This window comes from Lingula anatina, chromosome 1 (assembly GCF_051362555.1).
Source record: "Lingula anatina isolate TDL-2025a chromosome 1, LinAna3.0, whole genome shotgun sequence".
Taxonomy (NCBI): domain Eukaryota; kingdom Metazoa; phylum Brachiopoda; class Lingulata; order Lingulida; family Lingulidae; genus Lingula; species Lingula anatina.
The window spans coordinates 53,853,919-53,881,255 of record NC_141767.1 but is presented as its reverse complement, the minus strand read 5'-3'; the positions used below and the strand labels follow the sequence as shown (position 1 = coordinate 53,881,255).

Here is a 27,337-nt window from a genome sequence, read left to right as displayed (position 1 = left end):
TGTACACTATTTTTTCTTAGATACCTCGCTACATTGTCACACTTCATGACTTGCTTGCTCATACTCCGCATGACCATGTGGAAAGAAAAAGTTTAGAATATGCCAAGGGGAAGTTGGAGGAATTATCAAGGGTAGGCTGTCAACCCTGTTTTGCTTGATTCTAAATATACAGGATTAGTTGTTTTTACAGAACCAATGTGCCATCATCCTATCAATTCTTGATTATTAATTCCTATGTTATATTTGTCTGTTTCAGTCTGTGTACTTTAAGCCATTTACTTAACTTTTCTTTGTTAAAGCCAGCAAGTCAGGGTAGGCATTATGACCTTACAAGGTCAAAGCCATTAGATCAGAGTTGGGGCTAGGCTGAAGCCTAAGGGAAAAATTTCTGAATTTAACCTCAACATTTTTTGATGTAAATATTCATCAGAACATGAGCATATACCATTGAGAGGGTACCTGTTTTAGCCAAAATAAACTTAGAGGATTACTGTAACTCCTATAGAAAAATATTGTTTTGGGGTTATCCCTTACATTAATATATGCTTTTTTCTCTACTCTAGGTGATGCATGATGAAGTCAGTGAAACAGAGAACATCCGTAAGAATCTGGCAATAGAACGGATGATAATTGAAGGCTGTGATATTTTATTAGATGTCAACCAGACCTTTGTAAGGCAAGGTATGCACATATGATAGAAAAAAAATTAGGCAAATGAATTAAAAAAATTGAGATCACAGGAATAGATTTTAGTTTCAGAATATACAGTAACTTATGCATTTTGGCTGTATTACATAGTGCTTATAACAAAAATATGGTGGATTTGGTGTTACCATAACCAAACATGAATATTTTTTCATTATGTTAGGACTCGAACTCTGGTAATTCCTTGTTTGTTTACTTTTAAATTAACTTTCCGTATGAAATTTTCGCCTGTCAAGAAATAATGATATCTGCAGAAATCACAACAAATTATTTCCTTATTCATGGTGGTATGACATTTATATGAGTTAAGAATAGGGAGGACTTTGTGCAGTTGATTAACAAACCCGTGGTTGGGCTCAATGTTGTTTTTATTAAATCACCTAAGGCTTATACATTATGAGCTTTACTGCAATTCCACTTCCTCAGGTTGTCTCCTGCAAGTAATGACAGAGAAGGTGAAACCCAATAGAGGTCGTCTGGGGTCATTTAGCTCTTCTTTTAAAGAAAGCAAGAAAGAGACGGTACGCCAAGTGTTCCTGTTCACAAATCATCTGCTGATAACGTCCAGAGCATCCAATGGAAGACTACACCTTGCAAAGGTAAGGAGCTTGAATGTAAGTACAATTTTCCCCGAAGCTTTTTGCATCTCACATTCTTCACTTATGCTGTCTTATTTGATTTAACCCTTGAGGAATATCTGTGTATGTATAGTTATATAATCGATAGCCAGTAAAATGAAAGTTCTAACTTCAAACAAAAGAATGAGAAAAAAATGAGGAGTTGAAAGATTTTGAAATAAGAAGCATGCAAACTTACAAGTTGTCTACCCTCTTGGGGTACACTATTGTTTAAATTGACCTTAATACAACACTTATATTTGACATTGATTTATTATAGAACTATGGCAAAATACCTCTGATTGACTGCACATTGGTGGAGGACTCCAACTCGGACATCTTCTTCTTTGATGATGAGGGTATGAATGTTGCTAGGCACATGCACACTAAAATACATTGCCCAGTGCTGAAGATGTTTTCATTTTACTTGTTTTATGTATAAAGATACAAATTGTGGATTTGATTGAAATAAGGATGTATATTATGACCTCATTGTTTGAAAGTTATTGGGAATGTTTATTGCACATTTTTGTGCAGTTGGTATGTTTGTTTTTTGATTTGGTGATAACTTTCAGACCAATGTGAGCTTATTGTACGTGTTTTTGCAGAGTAGTTGTCTCTTTATATATGTATTTTTGTCGAACAAAATAACAGCCTAGTTAAAAAGATTTAAAGTTATTTTCAAGCCACATAACATCTATATGTATGATAATATTTCTTTGTTTGATAAGATAAACATTCCACCATTTAAACTTGAAACATATTTTTTTTCAAATCATTCTTTTTCTTTTGATTTTCTTTAATTTTTTCAGCCTCTTCTATGGAAAGCTTGAATAACCTGCCAGGCAGCAATACTCTGAGTACACCAAATGAATCCTACTCTGACAAGAAACTCTCCATAGACTACAAGGGATTGGATTTCAAGATAATAGTGGACTCCAAGAGTGGCCCACCCATGACCATAACACTGGTGGCATCCTCCCTACAGGACAAGGCGGCATGGTGTAGTGACATTAGTCAGGTAGAGTGTGAAGCTTTTTTTGTGCTAAGCATTTTTTTGCTTATATTTTTACTTATTTGAAATATTGAACAATATTCCAGTCAAATAATTAAAATTTCCATTTTTTTATTATGTAAAGACATACTAGACAAACAAAGAATGTGACATTGCTATATCTTTATCAACACATACACACAGGCATGGCACGCATGCACATGTGCCCATGCACACACACACATCATTTATTCTAATGGAATTGTATATACTTCAGTGCATAGAAAACCTGCACTACAGTGATCTACTGAACAGCTCCATGAGTGACACTTCCTCAGTCACCATGCCACAGTCTGTGAGGTAAGCTTCTGGAATATCTCTAAGAATAAGGTTTTGTATACTTCACTCTCATGTTTTAGATGCCAAGTCAGATTCATTTATAATGCATATATCTGCATATGCATGGTTTGCTTGTCTTAGATATACATATATATATATATATATATATATAGATGTCATTGCCAACAATCTTCTTGAGAAATCATTTTCAGAGCTTTTTTTTCATCTCTTGATTGAATTTGAGAAAAATATTAACCCTGCATGAAAAAAGACCCAATTTACAGATCAACAAATTATATGCTATCAAGTTACAAACTTTAAGATTACCTCTTTACTCTTGATTAACACTTCTTTATATCTGGAACTTTATCTTGGGCTATTAAGAGATCTGACTTATACTTTTACATTTACTTGAAAATTGCATGAGAAACGTTTTTGTCATTATTCTTACAAAAATCATTTTGAGTTCCAAAAACAGTTTAGAGATTGATTAGATGTCTACATAGTATCAATAAGAAGAAGCTTGAACCAAATATCTTGAATTATATAGTAATGGGAATTTTAGAGAAAATCGGGTGTTGTTAATTATAGAATCTAATTCTTAAGTCTTTCTAAGCTTTCTTTTTCTCAGTCTCATAGATATATATCCATCCCACAGGATTTTTATTATCTTACTTCTTACTTACTGATTTCCTTAAAGGCAGAAAAGTGGAATTGGCCTTTAATCTTGTATTTACTTCTTATTCGAGTGGGACTTTTAAAAATTCAACAAGTCTCTGTGCATGCTCTTTATACTGTTTTTTTCTTCCAACTTCTTTTAACTTCAGAATTAATATAACTGCATCTTGTTATCTTTTAACCATTTCTTTATCTTTTGAAGTGTAGATATAATTGTTCCTCATTCTTGTTTTAATTCTCCATATACGGATATATGTTTTACTAATCCATATACTTGTTATGTAAAGGACAAGAAAGGAAAATCTTTTAGTCCAGAAATTATACTGTTAAATTTGGAAAATTTCCCCGAATTTAAACAAAATTTCCTTTCTTGTTTTTTTTTCTGTATCATTCATGTCATTGATGGACTTACAATTAACTGCATAAATATATGAAGTCAAATAAACAGCAGCTACTGATATGGTGCTTAAAAAGCAGCTTGCTGATACCACTTGCTAAGTATTAATATAAGAGTAAAGAATATAAGAATATACCATTGAGAGGGTACCTGTAAAGTATGAACAATTGAAATTTTGAGATAAAATGGTCTAAATTGTATTGAGTTTAATATCTATGGTCAGTAGATTAGAGCTGTGCACAAGTGGCAATTCTTGGTTAGCAACTAACAAATGTTTTAACCTCTCTGCTTTAAAACTACCTCTCGACTATCTGAACACTCCCGTAGCAGTGATCTTGTAGTAGTGCACCATTCACTATTTATTCACCACAACTTGAATTAATCAAAGAACCGCTTTATTGCATGGCGCCAGGTACATTCACAGCACTCAGATATGGTGAGTGAGTATTAGATCTCGTGTGTTGATGTGTGTATGAGTGCGTGTGTGTATGAGTGTGTGTGCCTTTCATAATAATGTCAGGCTCTTGCTGACATCACAGGTGTGATATTATATGTTCTTTGAATTCTCTTGTAGCTTTTGCCATGATCACTTATTTAAATCAAAATCCCTCTTGCATGATGAGTCTTCTGATCTTTGAATTGAATAATTTAGGAGATTTGGTAGATGTGAAATATTGACCATCATTCTAATATGTATTGAAAGTAATGTTAATACCCTATGGCCTTGCTTCTTACTGTCCGAGAAATTTATTTGGAAGATTTTTTGGCTTCCAAGATCATATTTTGTCATTTATTCAAAATTATGCTTACTGTAGCATTTTGTGCAGTTTATGATTTGCAAACTTCATAAAGGTGGGCCAAAATGGATTTGGAACTTCTTTTAGAATTAACTGAAAAAAAGAAAATGTGTCATTTTATTTGAGACCTATTTCTTCAAAAGATGTGATTGATATCAAAGGGAATGTACAACAGAAAGAGATAAAAGAAAATTATGACCTTTTGAGAAGATAATAATTGTTATGTATCAAAATCTTAATGACAGAAAGAAGAGGTTATAAATGTGGGGACAGCTGCATATAGCTAGTTTGATATCTTTTTTCTACTTTGTGTGTGGTATTCATAGATAACTATTCTTTAATGTTGAAGTATCCTGGTATCCTGATACTTAGGAGTGAAGTATCAGTTAAGGGTTCAAAGGTACACAGACAAGTCGAACTGTAGTGAAAAACTGAATGTCTTATGTAGCAGGAAGAATGTTCTGAGCAGAAATATCAGGAAAGTGGAATGTTAAAAAGTATATGTCTATGTCAGATAAGAAGCAGTGTGCAGAGATCTGTTTAATTCTCACTTCTTCCAAAATATTCCGTATTAATTTCGTATTTCTGCTCAGGTGGTTTTAGGTTTTGATTTAAAGGTGACCAATTATTTACCATAAGCTCCAAAGTGATATTAATCTAGGATAGAAAATAAAGATATTTTATGTCCTAGTATTAATTAATCAACTTTAATCCCTGTACCCCTCTTCCCAACCTGCTAATATTCATGTTAAAGGTGGATACCTAAAGTATTAGTAGTATTTATTTCAGATATACAAGAAGATATACAATTTTATAACACTAAATATGCGAGCAGAGCAAAAAATCTTCCATACTTCATATTTACATTTTTACTAAAAGCCATTTTCCACAATTTTTTGGATTACGTTATAGACACATTTTGAGGGTAATAATGCCATTTTCGGTTGCAGAGATTTCTGTCCCCCAGAGCAGCTAACAGTTTAGTTTAAATCCATGATATCTTAAATCTTCCATGTGTATTTAAGAATATGCTTCAATTGTTAAGGATTTAAAAAGGCCCATTCTTCATTGGTTTTCTGTCTTCTGTGGCTCATTTATCTGACATAAAAGACTGAACTAAAACAGTGGACACATCTGTTTTCCACATATTCTTTCCCAACCACTAAAAATGCAAAATAGTATCTCATATGGTTTAGAACAAAAATTTCAAAACAGAGGCAATATGAATGATAGCTTAGAATCATAACTGGAGTGCCATGGTCAAATGTTCTTGTTTAGATGCTATCTCACATCATGTATAGCAAGATATATATATACACCTATTTGCAACAGATTTTATACTCTGCCTTAAATAGATTATCAATTGATTAATTAAAAGAAGCTTTTTTCAAACATGGTATAGATTTCTTTCTTTTTGATGTAAGTTTAAGTGTTAACACATAGGATGACTAAAAGCCTAAAAAAGCAAATTTTGGTAAAACCAAGGTACTCCCACCATAAATATGTTTAGTATTAATTAGATATATAGTGGATTAAAAACAGCCATTGCATCTAACAGCAGCATGGAATTTTTGAACAAAGGAATTTAGGCATGCATTTTCTCTGGCAACCATAGTACAAAATTGTTGTTTACCATTATTTGTATATACATTATACCTAAAAGCCAGCCAGTGTAAGGCATGGGGCAGTGAATGGTAAATCTCTGGTCACCTATTTATAAAAATAGAAACCATAACTTGCATATATTTAACTTTAGTGATTTTCCTTGAAAAGATAATCTTTGAATATATTAATAATTATTTCATGTGCATGAAAACTGAGCTAACGCTAACATTATTGTGTTGCTTGCTTACAGTTATATTACATTTGTGTTTTTGGGTTTGATGTTTTTTTTTTTTTTTCAAGTAAATATATTGTTAAGATATTTTAATTTTATGAAGTATCAAACCTTTTTATTTCTCAAAACTGTACATTTGTAGAAATGTTTGTAGTTCTCATTATTACAGTTTTGTGTAGAGTTTATAATTTCACTTTCTTTTTCTGCCATTTGACATTAGTTTATTGTCACATCATGCATTTTCATGTTCTATTGTATTGCTTGCAAAAATGTCAGCTGTGCAGGTGTTCAGTGAAATTATAATCAGTTGATTGTTAAATTATATTTTTATCAGTTTTCATATAGTTACTCCAGCTGCAATATGATTATCTGAAAACCACATGGCTTTTCTTCTATTTATTTTAAATAGAATTTCATTTAAGTTTCTATTGAGTTCCAATATGAAAGAGAATGGCACATGTTCACACTTCGTTATTGCCGTGTTTTCCTCACAGTTGAACACCGCCAGCCCTTTTGGGTGAAAGAATAAATTCATTAATCAAAGCAGTGAAAATCAATTCTGAACCTCAGCTTTCTGGACAAGCACTGTTTTGCTAGCTTGTCATAGCAAAAAAATCTTTTGCTTTTGGGATTTTATGTTGCTTCTATAAATGATTTTGTTTAGGTCTGACCCCAAGCTCTTCAGGGATGACATTGATATCAAATTCAGCAGAACTCTCAACTCTTGCAAAGTTCCTCAGGTATGATTAAGGTTCTGTGTATGATAGATATTGCAGTAAGTGGCATTATACACATTGGTCATAGGCCAGCAAATCAGTTCTAACTTCAAGTTAAAGTTTGGGATTAAAACTAAGATTGCATTGGATTTCAAGTTAATGTCATGTTATCCAATACAGAAAGGACTTCTGAAATGTTCAGAAGTTATAACAAATAAAACCAAATGATCTTTAACATCAGATTGTTCAGTACATGCCTTTTTTTTTTTAGATCCGCCATGCATCGGTGGATAAGCTGCTAGAGCGTCTGACAGATCTCAGGTTTCTCAGCATAGATTTTGTGAACACATTCCTCCTGACCTACAGGGTGTTCACCAATGGAGATGCTGTGCTGGAAGCCCTGAAGAAGGTCTACAAGAACCCTGAGTGTGGAGGTATTGAAGGCTCTGGCATGGCCCCAGCTTCCTTACAAGCACAGTAAGTTACCCATGATAATGATGAGATTTTTGTTGATTTATTGAGTTATTTGCTTCTTTGATTTTTGGAGGATGAGGAGAGGGGTTTGAAATGAAAAATATTATTCCAGTCTGTTTGTCTGGAGCGATTTAAATGGAAAACTAATAAAAAGCACTAATAGGGTAATATGGATTCCTTTTTTAACATTTAATTTAATAATTTATATAGCACTCAAATGTTTACAAATTACATTTCACAGCATCTATATGCTATTAGTTTTTACATATGTTTATACAAAATACATAGTTAACTTAATTAGTTAACTAAATTACCATACACTCTCGCACTCTTCTGTAGACAACTAATTAGGTTATCCTACTGTAATTTGCGAAAAACCAGTTATAAAGTACAGGCACTTGCACAAGCACTTTACACACTTTTATCCTGTTTTGTATTTAATGAGTTCCAGCAATTTATTTAGCTAACCAGGAATACACTTCTTCATGTACACTTTGAAAAGACTTGGGATTTTACCTTATGTGGTTTATTCCTGACACAACAGTTTCATTGTAGGATTTGTTTTTGTCTTCACTTCTTGCACAGAAGACATGATCTGAATTAAAAATTGATTTGTGATGATATTTCATGCTTTGTTTTCAAGAAAAAAAAACTTGACATTATGTTTTAGGAGACGACACATCAAGATTCGTGAAGCAGATTCATGGTAAAAATGAGTGGTGTTATGCTTGGCAGATTCCAATAGTTTTACATGTGAATTTACGTTGATAATACCAACAAATAACGATTTTTAGTTTGGGGTGCATTGTTTTATTAGAACTGTAGAAAAGTCTAACCAGCTTTGGGAACATGATTTCTGCTATTCTTTGAAAGAGAGGTTTTATTTATTGTATGTTGATTTGAGCATTCTACTTATTCTAATGGGTAACTCAAAATTGTATCAATTCAATATGCAAATGTAGACATTTAACCATCAAGAAGTATGTTAAAACCCATTAAACCTATTTTTATTTGGTTTCATCAGCTAATTTATTTATAACAAATAATCCTGCTGAATAGTGATATGGTATTTATTAACATGTACATGTAGCTTTCAGTAACCCTGTTATATGGATACACATGTACATATGTGAATTACATCTTCAGAGCAATCCTCTGAAGCCTACAGTTATACAGCTGACTTGAACCCTAGATAGTTTCAAGCTCATTGATACTTCTCTTATATGATTTTTTGTCGATATAAAATTAAATAAGCATGGTTGTAAAAGCTACTACGGAAAAAGCTAGTTAAACTGTATGCCTGTCAAGTAACTTATGACATCTTTAGATTTGAATTTCAGTTAAAAGCAGCCTTGAAGCACTATTTTAAATTATATTGTCATATTTTCCTAAATTTTTTAATCTTTTACATTCTTATTTCCAGGAGCATGGATTCTGATGTTTTTCAACCGAACCCTGCAGACACTCCCCCAGTGAGCACATCTAGTCGCAATAGTACCCCTGATGCAAAACAGTTCATCCGCCCCCAGCCTGAGAAGCCACGCCGTATCAGCACTGGGAGCATGAAGATAGAGGTCACTGGTGCTGAAGAAAAACCGCAAGGTGATAAAGGAGGAAAATCTAAATTGCTGGGGAGCATCCTTGATGCAGCAGTTTATATTGATGGATACTTTTATGGATGCTGTATTTAGATAAATGAGAGAAAAAGTTTGCAGTCTTGAAAGGAAATCCTGTATATGCAGACTGAAACTTGAATGCATGATGAAACATCAGTGTGTTTGAAAAAGATTCAAGCTAAAAATATTTCTGCACGATTTAATAAGAATTATGATTTTTACAATAATAACATATTTGCTTGTGAAAAAAAGCTTAGCTCTAATGAGCAAAAATTTTATTTATTCAATTTTTTTTCTAATTTCCTAGAAGAGAAGGAAGACTCTTCCACGGACAGTGAGAAAGGCAGTACCCCCACCAGCACAGAGGTGACAGGACTTCTGTTTCCTCCCAAGAGAAAACTGGCTCCGATAGCCTCCTGTGAGACCTTGTCTGATTTTCCTGGTGCCCTGTCTCCAGTGTCACCCACTTCAATGACACGACTAAGGCTAGGACATTTCCCAGGAGAGTCATCATCAGACAGTTACACACTGCAGGTCCCTACTGATCCCAACCTGTCGCAGTCCTCAGATACATTAACAGGAGGACTAGACAATGTCTCTTCATGGTCTCATAGTACAAACTCGGGGACTCTGACCCCAGGTTCTAATGGGGACTCGCTCTCTGACAGCCCAACTAAACTAGGCTATAGTGCCTTTACCCCCATACCACAGAGAACTCCTAATAGGATTGTGTCCATAAGCATTCCGGAAAGTTTCCGAATTAGTCGTTCAGACCAGAAGGAGAAGGAAAAAGAAAAGGAGAAGGAGACTGGAGAAAAGATAGAGCAGCAACGTTCTCCTAGTGCAAGCCCTAAAATGGGTCGAAAACCATCCCCAGTTCGCAGTTCATCACCACTGTCAATTCCTCTTGCAACCATAGCAGCAGTGCTGCGTAGACCAACTTCTCCATTGAATGTACCACAAGCCAGTCCAAAATTGAGGCGATCCTCCTCCCCAGTCACTGGGGCATCCCCGCAGGCTACGTCTCCAGTTGCTAGCCCTAAATTGAAGAGAGCATCATCCCCCATCATATATAGTTTCTCTTCCCCTAGTATTATATCTCCCCAAAAGCCAAAAGGTATGGTAATAAAAGAAAAATTATTCTGCATTTCATGTTATGCAGATTTGTATGCAACTCTAGATGAATATTTGTCTTTTCTCTTTGGAATGGGACATTTCTTTCATCCAAAAGATATCTAATATATATAAAGCAACACCCTTATTTTTCTGACATGATTAAAGAAAAAACATTAACATTCTGGTCTGATTAAGGGATGTTGAAGATTGGCTGATTCTTCTCACTTAGAACACTTTAATTGTGGCAGTGTAAATGTGTATGATATTATATATGCTGCAAGCCAAATTAAGGTGAGATGTCCTTATTTGTGTATTATAAGAAAAGGCTGAATGTTGGATGGTTATCATTTTTGATTTCATAGTTTTGTTGTTTGCAGCCAAGCTGGGCAGTGTGGACTCCACCCAGTCTGACAGTGGCGTGTGTCTGACCTCACCTCGCCACAGCTTGGTGACAATGGAGGGGTCCCCACCCTCGGCCAAGGCCGGCGCTGTTATCACCTCCTCCAGGCCTTCCAAGCGAAGGTACAGAGCCTGCTGGTAATGTCATGTGCTTTTGTCTTGTATCTCTATGGAAACAAGCTTCATTCTGAACTTTGGGGAAGTGCCAGGATGCTTTAGCATGTGCTTTTTTTGGTGGTCTGTTATATAGTACTACTATTACCATAACAATTGCTGTGTGGTGCTATACTTGTGATTCAGGTTGTTTGAGCCTTCTTATTTGCATGGCTGTATGAAGTGGACTATATCACAAGTGCCCATCTATCTTGGGCTCCAAAAGCTTTTCAAACTATAGCTCCTGGTGGGGATTATATTATATGTAGAAGTATCACTTTCAGAAGTTGTGAGATATAATATTCTGGCACTTTCTCTGGTAACCTCCCAGGAAAGATAAGGTTGTGTTTACAGATGTTTTATCATTTAATTAATCTTTGATATCTGTATTAGTATTGGAGTGAATGTGTTATATGGGCTGCAATAGTATTTCTGAATCATTAAAAGATAACATAATTCCTGTTAATATCAATGATGTAGTAATTTACATTTTGTGCATCATACACATTTGCCTGAGATGAAGTAACAAAAACTGTATTCATTTTATTGTCCTGTTTAATATGTAGCTTTACTATTCTTCACTGTTGTAGATTTGTATAAAAGATATATACGTTGAAACATGTTTCTTCAGGGGTTTGCTTATTGGTGATGGAAATTTATATATATATAACTAGCTGTTAGCATGAACAGGGTTTTGTCAGGGTTGTCAACTCTACATATTTACATGAACACTGCAGGTTATGGATTTTTGACTCTCTAGGTTTCTAATAAAATGATAAACAATAATCTGTGTAAATTGATAACTATGTTGTTGGCAACTCTGCAGATTTTCTTCTTTAAATTCACAACTTATGTTTGATTTTTATTTTCATTGTACAAAGGCAGTACCAGTTTGAAATCCTTTCTTTGCTGTGTATTTTGCTTTTGTACTAGCCATGTCTCGTGTCATAAATTTATAAAATCACTTCTTAAGTAGCAGTTGAGTTGCTTTGACAAATACATTATTTATTAAATGTTTTAAGTTTTAGAATAGATATTAAAGCACAGTATTCTTTTACTAAACAGTTACCTTTTCAAATTTATTTTAATTCAAGACTGTAAATGAAAGTCATATTTAGTATTATGCAGGTCTACATTATATAAAATAGGTCTAGTTCATCAGCTGCCACCACTGCATTTGCGGCAGCCACAGCAGGAGTGGCTAACACAAACTCTGAGAATCAGAACCACCACCCCAAGGGCATTAATAGGTACCACAGTGCAGGTAAGCTAGCAGTATTTGCTTAAGGTCATACTTTTGTTATGAAATGCTGTAGGTATCAGGTATGTATATGTTCACTGTCATCTGCTGAAAAATTGGGATTTTTTAGCAATTATCTCATCCAATTCGTTATGTCTGTAAAATGTATGTGAACATAGGTATTCTAATATATCGGATAGAAGAAAATATTTGATGTATTTTATGTCAGAGTTTGGTCTGGTGAATCTCAAACTGCTGTGAAGAATTCTAGATTGAAATTGATGGAGAAAAAATTGAAGTGAACTCCTGGATGTTATACCCTGGTATGCCTTTTAAAGACATGTTTACGTGTATCAAGAATAATGTTTACCCATGAGAACCTCTCTCATTGGTCACAGTAAACAGGGACCCTATGGAACATAAATGTGGAGGTGTATTTACCAACAAATTGGTTGTTTTGTGTACTGGTCTATGAAAACTTTGGATAAAGAAATGGCATGAGTGATGTGCCCTTTCTTGACACTGCAGTGTGTTTAGACACAGACTTCAGCTGGACTGAGAGTTAAAGCCATCCAAATAATTTACAAGTAATTTAGTAGAGGTGCTTTAAGATTTAATTTATTTTAAAATGGCTTATGCAGAAAGACACATAACATCTTCTGCCACACAGCCACAATACATTGTGATTAAAACATAGAAGCACTGCCTTGGACTATGAAATCAAAGGTGAAGTGATTTGGTTTTCTGATGTTTTGGTCCCAAACTGTCAGAATAAAAAGTCTTAAGTCTGTGTCTTAAAACCTTATTAAAACAATCCTGTTTGAACACACATTGATAATTATAGTGTATTCAATTTGTTGCAAGTTCAGAACAAAGTAATGCTCTGTTTTATTGTGTTATATATTGTCAACTTTACCTGCATGCATGTCATGTGACATGATAGTATGTGAGTTCTTTGCATACAATGCCACTGTTCTTTACGGCCATGTCTGGTAAATCTATGCTGGTATATGTATTTTCACTTCACATTCTTTATGCTACAAATTTGCTGCTGCTACCAGTACTTAGGCTTAAACAATGTGTTCTCATAGACTGATTTAACTTAGAACTATCCAGCAGTTATATTTAAAATTGTTTTATCTCATATTTCTGACAGCATCATATGTAATGAAATAGAACATCTGTCTTGATTAAATTTTACCCAGAGTCTTACCATGTTGAGCAGAATCTGCCTCTCTTCTAATCTACAAGCCTACTGAAAACTTTACTCTCTATTTAGTGTTGTCCTCAGATTAAGGAAAGAGGGGTTTTTTAAAAGTCAAAACCAGGTTTAGGAGTCAAATTATTGATATATAATATATCATTAAAATACATTTTAATATTTTCAAAACGTGGTATAAAATGCCTAATGTCTACTTCACCTTGGACATTTAAAGCACGGTTTTCCAAATAGTTAAATTTTGACTTGGAATGAATGTAGGATTAGTTAACCTTCTATTGAAACTTGAAAGAATGAGCCTTTTTTCATAATCTTGAATTTAGATGATTTTTAGGCCCAATAAATTTAGAATATTTTAACTGTAGTGGCATGTCTAAGTCACATTATGCTAATCAATCACATAATTCATCTTATTTTGACATGAAAAATTGTCTTTACATCAGTGTGGCTGCATTTAACATTCCGTATTTCAAGGCTTTATTCCAGTGATTTGCTGTGACTGATAACTGGCAAGAGAACACTACTCCACGCAAAATCTGTGTCCTTTTGACAGAAATCTTGGCTCAAATTTTGCATAGTATTTTCCCACCTAAAAAGCAGCCTATTCTTCCAATTTTTATTCTCTTCTTTATCCCATTTGTGTCCTGTATGTGACCTTCCTAGTATGAGTATGTTGCTTATTCCCTATACTAGTGTGGGCCAATGGGATCCCTGGTATGAGCCCAGCACACCCAACCAGAAGGATGAACAGATATCACAGTTTCACTGGTGAGTCAGTCATGTGACCAGCTGCTTTATCATGTGACTCGATGGGCTTTGCTTGATGTGATGAAATCTTCCCTGTGTGCTTTTGATGGAGTTCTTGTTTTGAATTGTTTTCAGATACTTTTCTTTCTTATTTGCTCATTATTGATAGGAATTTTCAGGCAAATTGTTTGTTTCTTTTGACATTACAATTATTGTATACATGTAGCTGTTTACATAGACTGTATACAATATACATTACAGTCAGCAATTATTTTTTAGTTCTAATGCTATTAATTTACTGCATTATTGTTAGAGTTTTTACCATTGAATAATCATATTAGCAAACCAGACTGTTTGTCCTTTAACATATCTGTCCATTTTCTGTGTAGTTGTGAGGGGAAATTCTATACTATTCTATTCTGCTGTATATGCATATGAAAATTGTTTTGAGATACTACAGTTAATATATTTTTAAAAAATTAATAAACACATGTTGATAAGGGTGGTTTGGTTGTATTTGATGGAATATAGTAGCTGTAAGTGTTTTATTACTTTATTGTTTGCTATCTATTCTGTGATAAATTGAAAGAATATTATTTGTAGAGATTTGCTTACTAATGTGGAGTCCAAATAATTTCTTACTTGAATTGAACTGCCAGCTGTCTGTGTTGGTTGTTGTTGCCTATATAGAAATAATACTTATTTGTTATCTAGTCATTCATGTGGGTGGTTTACAGATGGTCATATCTTAGATTTATTTTATTTCCTATTCTTATATGATCCTTTCATATTTGTGCTTCTGTTTGATATCTCAAAAAATAGTTAAGTTGTATTCATAACAGACATGCACAATTTCATCCTGTCAGTTTAATAATTATGTTTATAAAGTCTTTTTTTTTTTTTGTGGCTGGTGAAATAACAAAACAATTATAATGAATCTTTTTTATTTCACAAGACATGGGTTTTACTTAATCTTTGACTTGATGATTCACAGGTGTAGAGGCACATGGATGATGTTTCATTTTGTATGTTTTAGAGAGCTTACCATTGAAGCTGTTTCTTTCATGTTGATAAATGCTGCTTTTTATTCCAATAGAGAAAATGTATTGTAGGAAGCTCCTGATGGTAAAAACAAGATTAACTATGTAGATTATAACATACTGTCCTGATTACAATGGGTTGGGATTTGTAAATCTTCTCTTTTGTTCCTGGGCACTAAATTGACATCAGTGCTCTCTCTTTGTATCTTATGTGCTGCTGAAAGCATCTAGGTTTGTCTCTGACCTGTTGACACCAGTTGATGCCAAAACTATCTCCCAAACTCTTCATTTGAAAGATTCTGTTCCCCTAATTTTATTATTTTGTAGTAAATTCATGTTTATTTTTCAGTGTAATCCAAAATAATCCAAAATAAAAAGACCACATTGGAATTATAGAAATAAGGTTTAACCCACTTATCACAGCTTTTTTTCCATTTTCCACAAAATTGTGGGACTGCAATAAGCATTTGCATCATACACTGTGAAAAAATTAAGAGATACCTTTGTTTAAACAAAGCCCTGCTTAGTAGCTATGTATTATCTTATCATGGGTATTTCAAACAAAATAATCCAAAATATCGTATCCTATCCCTTTTCTTGTGTGTCTTATTATGGAAAAAATACCCCTGCAGTAAATGTTCTCAGAAACTAAATAGATGCTAACAAGAGGTACATGTACAAGGAAGACCCAGTTTTTACATACAAAATTGGGCATTGCGTATGTTCCTTTCCTTTGCCTTAATAATGTGTACATTGCTGATGGTAATCAAGCCAGTATCAAAGCTGCAATATACTGTATTTAAAGGTAATATGACTAAAGGTGCAGAAAGTTGCTTGTAGTATAAAGTATGTTACTGTGCAGGTGGCAAAATTGATTGCAATGCTGACTAGTTTGAGGCAGATTTGGACCTTTCAGCCTTGGGTAACTAAAATTATCTGATGGTGTTTTTATATATTGTTCCTCCAGGAGCCGGTGACCTTAAACCATATAATGTGAACAAGAAGAGGGAGTCTGTCATAAGCACGGCAGCAACCATGAGAGTACTTAACGTACTGAGACACTGGGTCTCAAAACATTCTCAGGTAAAACCCCTGCTACCTCACTCTCTTCAGGCTCATTCTGTTGCTATTGCCTATAATACTATATACATGTAGCATTTTGTATGATTACATTATTTAAATCTAGGGAGTTTATCTAACCCATTTAATGTTTCTTCCTCTGTCACTGTAATGGAATTAAGTCATGTGCCCAGTGGTTTGGTTTTTAGAAATCTCAAGGGCATGATCTGCTGAAATATTAGTATTATGGTCTTACTATAAATGCTCCTTAAATCTATCTGTTAAGACATCCAGGTTAAGATCTTAGCTCTCCAAATACATACATTTTTATAGATTGCTAATGCTCACCTTAGTCATCTGCCAAATAATGTGCCAGACTTAATGTTGTTCTCCCTACAGTACTGCATTTATGCATTTTTTTTAAATTAAAGTTAATTTTTTTGCATTAAAACATTTCATCTTGTCTATATTCATGATTATAGGAAAACTTTCTTTATTATATATAATTTTGATACAATCTGTATCCCTATCTTGCAATTTTAGGACTTTGAAACAGACCCTAAGCTGAAAGCAGAAGTGAAGGATCTCCTGGAAGAGATGGTGTGTAACACTAACCTCCTCCCAGCTGAGCACAAGGCAGCAGCTAGTATTTTGCGTACAATGGCCAAGGAGGAGTCAGCTAACACATACAGGGTAGACCTGGTGGCTGTGCTGTCTCCACCACTGGTAAGAGTCAGGGACCAGGGGAGCTATGGATGTTTTATCACTTGAAATCATCATTGGGTGCCATCCACTCACTTGAAATAGAATCAACTAAAGCTAGTAAAGAAACAGATGACAAAGACATACAAAATCAGTCTTAGACATTTTTGAATGCCATCACTCTAAAATATGGGAAAATAGTGTATTTTAGCATGAATATTGATAGATTGATAATTAATGATATTTATAATTATTAGAATATATCAGGTTATTCTTTATGCAAGTAAAGGGCACACATAGACATTCATACAGTTTCAACTGCATTTTTGAAGTTCTGCTATTGAATGTTTTCCGTGTAGAAACCCTCCAAGGACACGTTTGACACCCTGTCTGCCTTGGACATAGCTGAGCAGCTGACATACCTGGACCACCACATCTTCATGGCTATAAGGAGCGAGTAAGTCAGGCTATTGAAACACAGACATTATGCATAGTGAGGCTAAGATATTTTAATCAGAATAGATGGAATTTGAAGATGAAGAAATAAAGTCACAAGTTAGTTTTGGAGGAAGAGTCCGATAAAGGGGATCCAGTAGGAACCTGAATCTGAAATCAACGCTAATATAAGTAATGCTAAATAAGTAAGTAGATAAAAATAGTGCCTCTGAAAACATTATAATACTTTTTTTTAAATTTTATTTTATTTTGAATATGTAGGGAATTACTATGTCAAGCCTGGATGAAGCCAGACAAGGCAGAGAAGGCTCCCCATGTTCTCATGGTCAGCAAGAGATTCAACGAGGTATCTAGAATGAACCATAGATATATTGTATCTTCTTACATGGATTTTTTTTTATTTTGTTTGTTGCTGTTGTTTTGTTGCAGTTCTAAATTTGGTGTGCAAAGAGATACTAATCATCTTACTACTTCTTTTAAACTATTTCAAGAATTGATCCTCAAAGTAGCAATATCTTGATTTCTGTTTTATTTCTGTAAACATTGTTTTCACTGTATTCTAAAAGGAAACATTTTTCTTTTAGGTCAGCAGATTGGTTGTTTCAGAGATTGTCCGCCGGCCAAATTTTCAGGAGCGCATTGCTTGCATTGAGAAATGGGCAGCTATTGCTGACATATGTCGCTGTCTGCACAATTACAACGGTGTGTTACAAATATGTGCTGCATTTGTCAATAGCTCAGTTTATAGGCTGAAGAAAACATGGGATAAATTATCTAAACAGGTATGGAATATGCTGTCAGTTTGATAGTGTTGCCAAATTTGTTCTGTTAATTATGTGCAATAATTTTACTTTGACACGTTCAGTATTTCTTGATGAAAGAGATATTTCTTATTTTTAAGCACACACATATATGATTTTTTTTTAAATAAATATTAAAAATGAGCAAGAATTGTATTGACTAACAGCTACATCTTACCATTTTTAGAGAGCTTTTTAAACTGAAACTATTTTCCAATAACCACAACTCAGACATATTCTAAAGTAACTTTCCTTCAAAGTCTAGTGAAATTCACATCTATTTCAGACCAAGCAGATGATAGAAAAGCTCCAGCAGTTGGTCTCATCTGATGGCAGGTTTAAGAATATGCGGGATGCCCTCCACAGGTACATACACAATACTTTCTTAACAGTGGGTGTACTTTATTGCTAAGGCATGACTTAATTTTTGCACATTTAAGTGCCCAACTAGTTCTGCATTTAATTCAAACCTAGAAGAATTGTATTTCTAAAGAAGATGAGACATACTGTTTTTTTGTTTGAAATCATGAAGCTTCAATGAATCCTTGATACGCTTTTAACTAAGCCATATGTTCAGTCTTTATGGGGAATTATGATAAATTGGCACAATTTCATTGAAGTAATTTCAAGGTTTATTACTGTTACAGTAGCTTAATAGCTGCCCAGTTTCAGATATTAGTTGAAAAGTCAAAATAAAGATTTATAATTTTTCTGGCATATAAAGACAGTTTTTTATCTTCTCATAATTTGACAAAATTCAGTAAAACCATTTGATATTATGGTTGAAGTTTTTTAGAGATTTCACTATAGTAATGAATATAAATGATCTTTCATTACTTTCAGTTTTTTTTTTTTTTTCCCAATAGTTTTATCGTGAACTTAAAATGTTAAAATTTCAGCTTACCAAATGGAATGGTTGAAAGTGACTACAACTTTCGTCTTCCTTATGAACTGTCTTCCAAATACTTGTACATACCATAAGTTCTGCAGTTTGTTTTGTGACATTTGTAGTTGCAGTGTCTTTGTGCATGTAGTGAAATGGGCAGTAGGGATGCAGTTTATGCAAAATATAAGTTCTTATTAGATGAGTGCATTTGTATTGCTGTCCCTCATGACAATGAATACATTTCAAAGTAAAAAAAAATGGTGGACAATTTTGTGTCTGAGAAAGTAATAGTTTCTAAAGAAAAAAATATTTAAAGATAAACTTTAAAGATAAACTACAGACAATGAAAACCAAAACTTTAAAGATAAACTACAGACAATGAAAACCCTATTTTATGTATGTATTTATCTAGCAGGATAAGTATTATCAACCAAAAGTATATGTTATTTACATGACATGTTCTTGAATTTCAACAGCAACTTCCACTTAGGGATATATAACCTTTTTGTTTTTTATGTGAAAATGAAATTTTTGTGTGTCTTTTGTGACTCCCTTGTATGCTGTGAATTAGATATTTACATTTATATTGCCTACTAGTAGTCGTGTGTATAATTTGTCCAACTGATTTATCAAATTTCAAGAAGACTTTTTGCCATTGTTGTAGAAAAACTTAGATCCAGATTTAATTGCTAATAACATTTTCCTTGACAGACATACTTATTCTCAAAAATATTCAATTTAATGTGCAGGTGCTTCAATTTACCCCTAAATTGTTCCTTGGAAATTCATTATGGCTAGTCCATGTTATGGCAAAAACTTAGTGTATAGACCTTGGCCAGGCTAGTAGTTAGAAAGAGTGAAGTGTGAAAAGATAAAAAAGCTTGAAATATGTTGATTTTACTGCATTTTATATTCAGGTTTTACACAGTGTGTGCAGTAGGCAGATATTTAGCTTGAATGCACTAAGCCTTGAGGAGATACATGTATTGTGCAATCATATAAATGAAAGAAGTAGCCTTTAGAAGTAGATTATGCACTTTTAGTAATATATAAGACTTGTTTACATCTTTACATAAATTTATTTTAAAGTTACATTTTAATTTAATTTCCGTTATATCTTTAAATGGTAAGATACTTGAGCATAAGATGCAAGCAAGTCCAGAAATTTGAAAATAATTTTAGTGAGTTTTAAAGGAAGATGTCAGACCGACTAGTTTTTGATACTTTTGACAGTTTGAGTGAAATAGAATTTGGTTAAATCTTCTTGGTTACTGTTTTTGCAATTGCTTAATCAAAATTTTCCTGTAATAACTGAAAAAAAAATTCAGTATAGTCATTTATAAGATGAAAAGGTACATGTTATAAATCAGCTATGTTTGCATTTCCTTTAATAGTCACATTCTACATTTTGATGATTATGATCTTTCAACTAATCCAATATTTTCTCCATTTTTCTCTCCATTCCTTTGCACTGCACACGATAATCAGATGTGATCCGCCATGCATTCCTTATTTGGGCATGTATCTTACTGATCTCTCTTTCATCGAGGAAGGCACACCCAATGTCACAGAAGAAGGACTAGTCAACTTTTCCAAAATGAGAATGGTAGTGTAGATGTATCTTGAAGTGTATTCAGGCATAGATGGAAACTTGTGGCCATGGTGTCATCATCAGATAGCCAAATTAAATCATCAGTAATTGAACTGACTGGATCCAGATGGAACCATCTCTGCACATTTCCTCTCTGCTGGCTTTGTCTTTTTATAATAAGTTGGGTTAATGTGCACAGTAACCTCAATGCTTTCTGAAGCATTCTTGAATCATTTTCATAATTTTGTTGTCTGGGGATGACATCTCGGTCACAAAATTTGCACACTTAAGATCCATGTCTGGATACAACCTGAATGTTGTAGTGTATGTTTTGTAGTGGTGAGAGTCTTTTTTTTTTCTGTCTGACTGATGTCAGCACCAAAATAAATAATTTTCCCTCCTTAGAAACCTGGTATAAACAACCTTTGCAGTTTTGCCACATAGTTAATGATATGATGTTACTATAACCTTTATACAGTGTGTAGTCAGGTAGGAGTAAGTTGCTGGAAGCAGAAAACATTTTTGATTACTTACAAATTTCTTTTTAATATTTAAGTGTATGGAAAAGTTAATACTCAGAGATTATTTTACAACGTTTGAGGCTATTATGATAATATTGTTTCATCCAAATTCACATTTATTCACTAAATTGCCCTGTAAGGATTAAATCTAAAAGAATTTTTTAAAATTTCATTTAGTTTATATCCAAAGTAAATTAGCAATGCATTTAGTCATTGGTATTTTGTTTTAGGGATACTGTTAGTATCAAAAGTTCAGTATTGGATTTGCCTTTGGTCTTGTATTGAACAGCTAAAAATCAGATATGAAAATCCAAAGTCTGAATATCACATAAAATATTTATTCATTAATCACTAGCATTGCAGTGGAATGCCCTCTCTTTTATGACCTTATTGAACATGTTGCAATTAAGTCAGGATCTTACCATAGCCTTTTTGTGTTACCCAACAAGTGACACCTCCATACACAATGGTCTCTCCATGATCAGTTTTCTTCCAAAATATTTTCTTATTACTCACAGTCATGCATAGGTTGTAAGAGGTTAATCAATATTACTGCATATTTAAATATGTTTATTTTGTAACATTGGATATAAGATATACACGTGATTTAACGAGACTGCTGTGTTACAGTTAGCCACATTTAGCCTATGACGTTTGTATGAACTTTAATTATCATTCATTGTAGCAAAAAGCAATACTTATTGACTGAAGAAATCAAGTTTTGATTATGGGAATATTTTATTGATTACTTAAAACAATGTCCAGAAAATTTGGCAGGTTTTTTTCTACATTACATTCTTTCTCTTTTATTTTTGAAATGTGTCAGAACTATCCACTTACATGAAATCCAAGAAGCAGCTTCACAGAATTAATGAAAGAACAATTTAAAGAATGGTTGGTTTACCCCAGTATTTTTTCATCGTGTAACATTATACAGGATGGTTCTGTTGTCTCTAAAAGTGGAACTGGGTAAAACTTTATTTCGTCATCCAGTAAATGAATCGTGAACAGTTAACATCATGAGACACAAAGTGATTCCTGATAGATTTTTTTTATAGATTATGCATGAAACACTGTATTAGTTTTTTAATCAGGCCGCTAAATTTACCACTGTCCATGACTGGTGCTGATGATTTAATTGGATAGGCTATTGCTTTCATATTTCTGTTACCCTGACATTTGTATTGTTGGTTAGAGTTTATTTGATATGTACATGCATGATAGTTAGTGGTAGTGTCTGCATGCACAGTTGGTCTGGGCCACAGGGATATGGTGTGGTGCATGTTAGCAATGAGTTTCTATCACTTGATGCATTGAAAATGCATGCCTTTCTTTTCACAACAAAGTCACTGAATGCCCTAATGCAATGTATTTATATGAATGGAATCATTTTTCTGTTTCCAAACTGTAAGTCTATATATAAATGATGAACCTTTCAGATCTTGTCTCTAGTTCTGGTCCAGTCGTTGTAATTATAATGTATTGATATGTATTAAATATTTTATGAAGTGTTTTTAAGTATGTGCAGTCAGTATCATATGTCTGTTAACATGTTTTATGTGTAGAAGTTATGCTCTTTTGCATGATGTGCTAAATGTATTGTAGCTGGGGACACGACTGCTTTTTGTGTCAGGTCTTGTGTGCATTTTGGTTTAGGATTTATTCTTGTCAAAACAAAATGGTTTATGTTGTGTGCGGTTTCATTATTAATCGAATTGGGTTTCTACTTAGTTCATATTGTGCCGTATATTTTTTCCATAGAATTAGTGGCCCTGCTTTGAATTGTTGTATTATATTTCATAGTATTTTATTTATTTGTTTTAAATATATATTTTGTTTTGGGAGGCAGATTGTTATTATTATTATTATTATTATTATTATTATTATTATTATTATTATTATTATTATTTTGCTAGTTAACTATTTTGAAATTGAAGAATCTTTTCAACAGCTCATTTTCTTCATGCAAAAAAAAAAAAAAATTCTTCCCCAATTAATGCAAGAAACTCTGTAACAAAATATTGTGTTGAGGATGATAGTGCAATATAATTCCCAGTTTAGAGCATATTATATATATAACGCTTGGATTTGGTGCAATTATGAAGACTTTTAGCCCCCCCCCCCCCTCCTTTTTTGGTCAATTCTTAACTGCAGAGTAGGTAGCAAATTACCTAAAATTATTTCTAAATGAATCTTTAACAGTAATGATATTATTCTTACTTACAAGAAAATTTTAATATTTGTATTCAAGATAAAATGCTCTAAACTCTAAATTTTATCTGCTTTAATAAAACAAAAGACCCTTTTTTTGCCTAGTCATCTTTTCACATAGAGAAATAACAATACATGCATGATGACAGCAAGCTTGATTCTACATATAAACTGGGCATTATTACAGTGAAGTGCTAGTGTTCCAGATTTTTTGTAGCACACTGAAAGAGCCATTACTGTAGACATCAAGACACTTGTGACAAAATTTGTTAATTTTTTCTTTTTTTCCTCTTTGTTAGGTTGCTCATGTAATACGTGAGATCCAGGTGTTCCAACAGACCTCATATAAGATAGATCTCCAAACTAAGGTAATTTTGTGGATTTTTGTAAATTTCTTTGTTTTTTAATACATTTCTAAACTTATTGATGATCAGTAATATGACATAGTTATTGGCAAATAAATGAAAACTTAAATCATATTTTATATCTTATAGAAATAAGGTGTGTTTTACAAATTAATATTTCTTATAAAACTTTAAATGGCAAGACCCTGACCATATGGGGGGGGGGGGGGATATGAAGAGAGAAAGGGAGAGGGTAACATATCCCAAATCATCACCCCTCACCTCCTTTTATTGTGCCATTTAAATATTCATCAGTTATTTTTTCCCAAGGTGACTGCCTACTTACTGGACCCAACCAGACTGCTTGATGAAGAAGAAACCTACAAGGCATCACTGGAAATTGAACCACGAACCTCCAGGCTTTCCATAAATGCAGCTGAGGGAAAATAAGCAGTTGACCATGTGCATTTGCTTCACAGTTATTCACAATTACATGTTATATGTATTTCTTGCCTTCAGCACATTTTTGGAAGCTGCAAGTTAAGAAGGAAAGCATTTGAGGATGCCACATGGTTTTGGATGCAAGTTTACTTATTTTGCAAATGGTATATTAGATGACCTTGTCTATAACCGTGTGGTCTTTCAAAAAAAATTTGTTAAAATTATATATACAAACAGGCACTCACTAGTCCAGGTGAGGTCACATGTTTGGTCATTCAGTCACAAAAGCAGGACTTATGAAAGAAAGTGATAGATGACCAAAAAACTGTCAAATATATTTGGCATCTTGAGATATCATCATAGTTGACATAAAATGTAAAGATAAGCAAAACGTACTGGTAAGTATTACATTTCAAATGGACAATAATGAGTTATCAAATATGATACTATTTCACAGTACTTATTTATATGTGGGAATGTAGATTAACATAATGTGTCACTGGGTTCTTAGTGGAGAATGGAAATGACATAGTAAGTCACAAAACTTAACAGTTTAGAAGTCCTGCATATGGTGTGTAATATAATGGATGGTGATGAAAATTGTATTATTTCATCTTTAACAGTCTCGAATCCATCATGAACACTTTATGATTATATGGGGTACCATTTAAATGCGTGTGTAACATTAAAGGGCCTCTTTACCTATGCTAAAGGGGTCATGTTTTTGTTATTGTTTGCAATGTCATTATTATAGAAATGAATCGTACAAGCCGCAGGAATATACCTATAGCTATGATGTTAACGATGTGTATCGTGAACTTTTTTGATTGTTTGCAGTTCTGTTGTGTGGTTTCACGGCCTTCCTTTTTTTTCATTCCCAAACATCCTACACCAGTAATGTATTTTTAAATTGTATTTGTGATATGCTTAAGAATTGTGAAAGGTGTTAAAGACTATGGTAATACAGAAAAAAGCTAAATTGATAAGTTCAGTTTTCCATTCCATGTGTGTACAATGTAGCTTGAGAGACAATTTCAAATATGGATGAATATGCCATTGGTTTTATCCATTTATGAAGGTACTTTGGTGCCTCCTTACTGTGGTTACTAGGCTATAGTGATGTAAAAAAAAAAGCCTGGATCACTGTCTTGTCTTGGGTAACTTGAGCTGGGAAGGACATCAATTTGTTGTATTTGTGCACACAATGATTTCAGTGGTCATATCTTTGAAATTACCAGGCATATCATAGGAGCAAATGGAAAGCATGTGAAAGTGCTATTTTGAAGTGAAATGGCCATAGAGTAGCAAGCAAAGGGAAGAATATTAAAAATTTGTATCATTTACTGATAACATGAAATAATTGTACACAGAAAAAAAATGAAAAAAATTGAAATGGATGACCTGGTATGTTTTATGCACTGGGTACCATGCACAAGTTAATAGTATTTTTTTCTTTTGGAACATACACCAGTCTGTGTCAGTTGTTGTTTTTTAGAATATGTCTAATGTATTATTATTATTATTATTGTAAATTATTTCATTGTATTTATTTTTGAAAGTATCTTTGCAATATGACATCACATTCTTAGCGTACAAATGGCAGAATGTTCAAAAGTGCAATCTTAAACCTCTTGCACAAATGTTTTTTGCTTGAATTTTTATTTAGTCAAATATTCAGCATTGTTGTCAACTTTTACATTTTACATTCATTTTAGTACAGTTTTATCTGTTCACTCACTCAGTGGTACATGTTAAAATACTGACATTTTGCAGATATAATTTTTTCTGGCCATAAAATTGTTCTTGTACAGTTTTTTGCTTGGTGCTGTGCATCTTTCTATATGAAAATATTATATGAATATACATAGAAAATATTATAAATACACATATATGTGCAATATACATTTTATATTTAGGAGATGTGGCTGGCTCCAACGCAAACAAAACACATTTTGTGTGAATGTATATGTTAATGAAAAAATCTATTGATATAATTGATGTTTTGTCTCTGCAGTTGCAGTGAAATACTCGAGGTGTTTTTGAATTGTGACATATCGTTTTAGCTTAATAGTTACCACATTTTTTCCATTTTCAAAGATTGTAGAAATTATACATACATTCATATATATATATATATATATATATATATATATATATATATATATATATATATATATATATATATATATATATATATATTACACTTGGTTAAATTAGTAGAGGGTTTTCATTCATTGAATCAATTACCCCCCAAAAATGCAATTTTCAATTATTCTGTAAAACCTATTTTGAACACAACCATGTGTGGAGTGTTACACCCTGATTTATGTATGTAGTGATAACTGGAAGACAAAGGAATAGAAGTGCTTTAACAAGTCGGGTGGCGCATGTACCCATAGTTCCTGTTTTACACATTTTCCTTTCACAACTTGTGAAACTAGGGTAAGGTAAGGTAGCAGGTTTAAGAAGATGAGCAGTACCATCTCTATTCTGTTAGTGCGTTCAAATATCCCGTTTTGCCTGTGTAGCAGTCTCACACGGGTAGTAGATAAATTCCAGCATTCGATCAGAAATTGTAGCAAATGGGTAATTGAAGTACTTCGTCGCTTTACCTTGGTGCATTGTACAGGAGAGAAAGAAATTTTACATTGTTAAGAATTTCAGAGAATTAGAAGACTTGTGGGTACAGTAAGTATTTCGTTTATCAGGGAGATTAAAAGCATAAAACAAACCGATGTTGAGAAAGTGTCATATGATGTACTTTTCACATGGCAGACGACAGGTTTATGATTGACAGCTTTGCTGATCTTTCGACGCCTGACCGCGACTGCAAAGAGCACATATCGATCTATACACACAAACTCTTGACGTTTTTCATACATTTTTTTTCTAGATAGCACTAGAAAATGAGACTTTTTTTCGGTTTTGCTTCTTAGCTGAATAATGGGCAATAGAAAAGCCAATGATAGACACTATTGCTCTTCGTGTATATTATTAAAATTTTATTATCGTACTCTTCTATTATCTCATTGTATGTGAAAGTTTGACTTTGTATTTGCACTGAAACTTAGATGTTTTGTGATATTCACATTCTGACCTATTCACGTGCTGTAAACAATCTAGGAACTTCATTAGAACAAAATTTTGAACATTTTCAACACGAGGATATATAATAAAAGAATTAAAATCAACAACATACGTTGTTTGTATTTATTAATTCGTTTATTTTTTATATGCACTAA

The 27,337-nt window shown here is 33.2% G+C and overlaps 1 protein-coding gene across 17 annotated transcripts in view; it reads left to right on the top strand.

Moving 5' to 3' along the window:
* The window catches only part of LOC106168494 (ras-specific guanine nucleotide-releasing factor 1), a 68,751-nt gene extending 41,462 nt beyond the window's left edge, over positions 1-27,289 (top strand). For 4 of the 17 annotated variants that reach the window (XM_087001545.1, XM_087001537.1, XM_087001539.1 and 1 more), the window contains 25 exons: positions 21-131; positions 564-681; positions 1,132-1,319; positions 1,603-1,681; positions 2,135-2,343; positions 2,594-2,676; positions 4,143-4,166; positions 7,029-7,104; positions 7,352-7,557; positions 8,225-8,260; positions 8,978-9,156; positions 9,478-10,287; positions 10,664-10,823; positions 11,987-12,102; positions 13,991-14,065; positions 16,052-16,167; positions 16,687-16,869; positions 17,205-17,302; positions 17,563-17,647; positions 17,886-18,083; positions 18,388-18,467; positions 19,001-19,069; positions 20,476-20,593; positions 23,610-23,678; positions 23,985-27,289. In XM_087001545.1, coding sequence (XP_086857671.1) covers positions 21-131; positions 564-681; positions 1,132-1,319; positions 1,603-1,681; positions 2,135-2,343; positions 2,594-2,676; positions 4,143-4,166; positions 7,029-7,104; positions 7,352-7,557; positions 8,225-8,260; positions 8,978-9,156; positions 9,478-10,287; positions 10,664-10,823; positions 11,987-12,102; positions 13,991-14,065; positions 16,052-16,167; positions 16,687-16,869; positions 17,205-17,302; positions 17,563-17,647; positions 17,886-18,083; positions 18,388-18,467; positions 19,001-19,069; positions 20,476-20,593; positions 23,610-23,678; positions 23,985-24,104 — 3,606 coding nt within the window. In that variant the 3' untranslated portion in view covers positions 24,105-27,289. The remainder of the gene's footprint in view (positions 1-20; positions 132-563; positions 682-1,131; positions 1,320-1,602; positions 1,682-2,134; positions 2,344-2,593; positions 2,677-4,142; positions 4,167-7,028; positions 7,105-7,351; positions 7,558-8,224; positions 8,261-8,977; positions 9,157-9,477; positions 10,288-10,663; positions 10,824-11,986; positions 12,103-13,990; positions 14,066-16,051; positions 16,168-16,686; positions 16,870-17,204; positions 17,303-17,562; positions 17,648-17,885; positions 18,084-18,387; positions 18,468-19,000; positions 19,070-20,475; positions 20,594-23,609; positions 23,679-23,984) is intronic. The other 13 variants (XM_087001546.1, XM_087001541.1, XM_087001540.1 and 10 more) reach the window with 12 other exon arrangements.
* Positions 27,290-27,337: the final 48 nt, after the last annotated feature.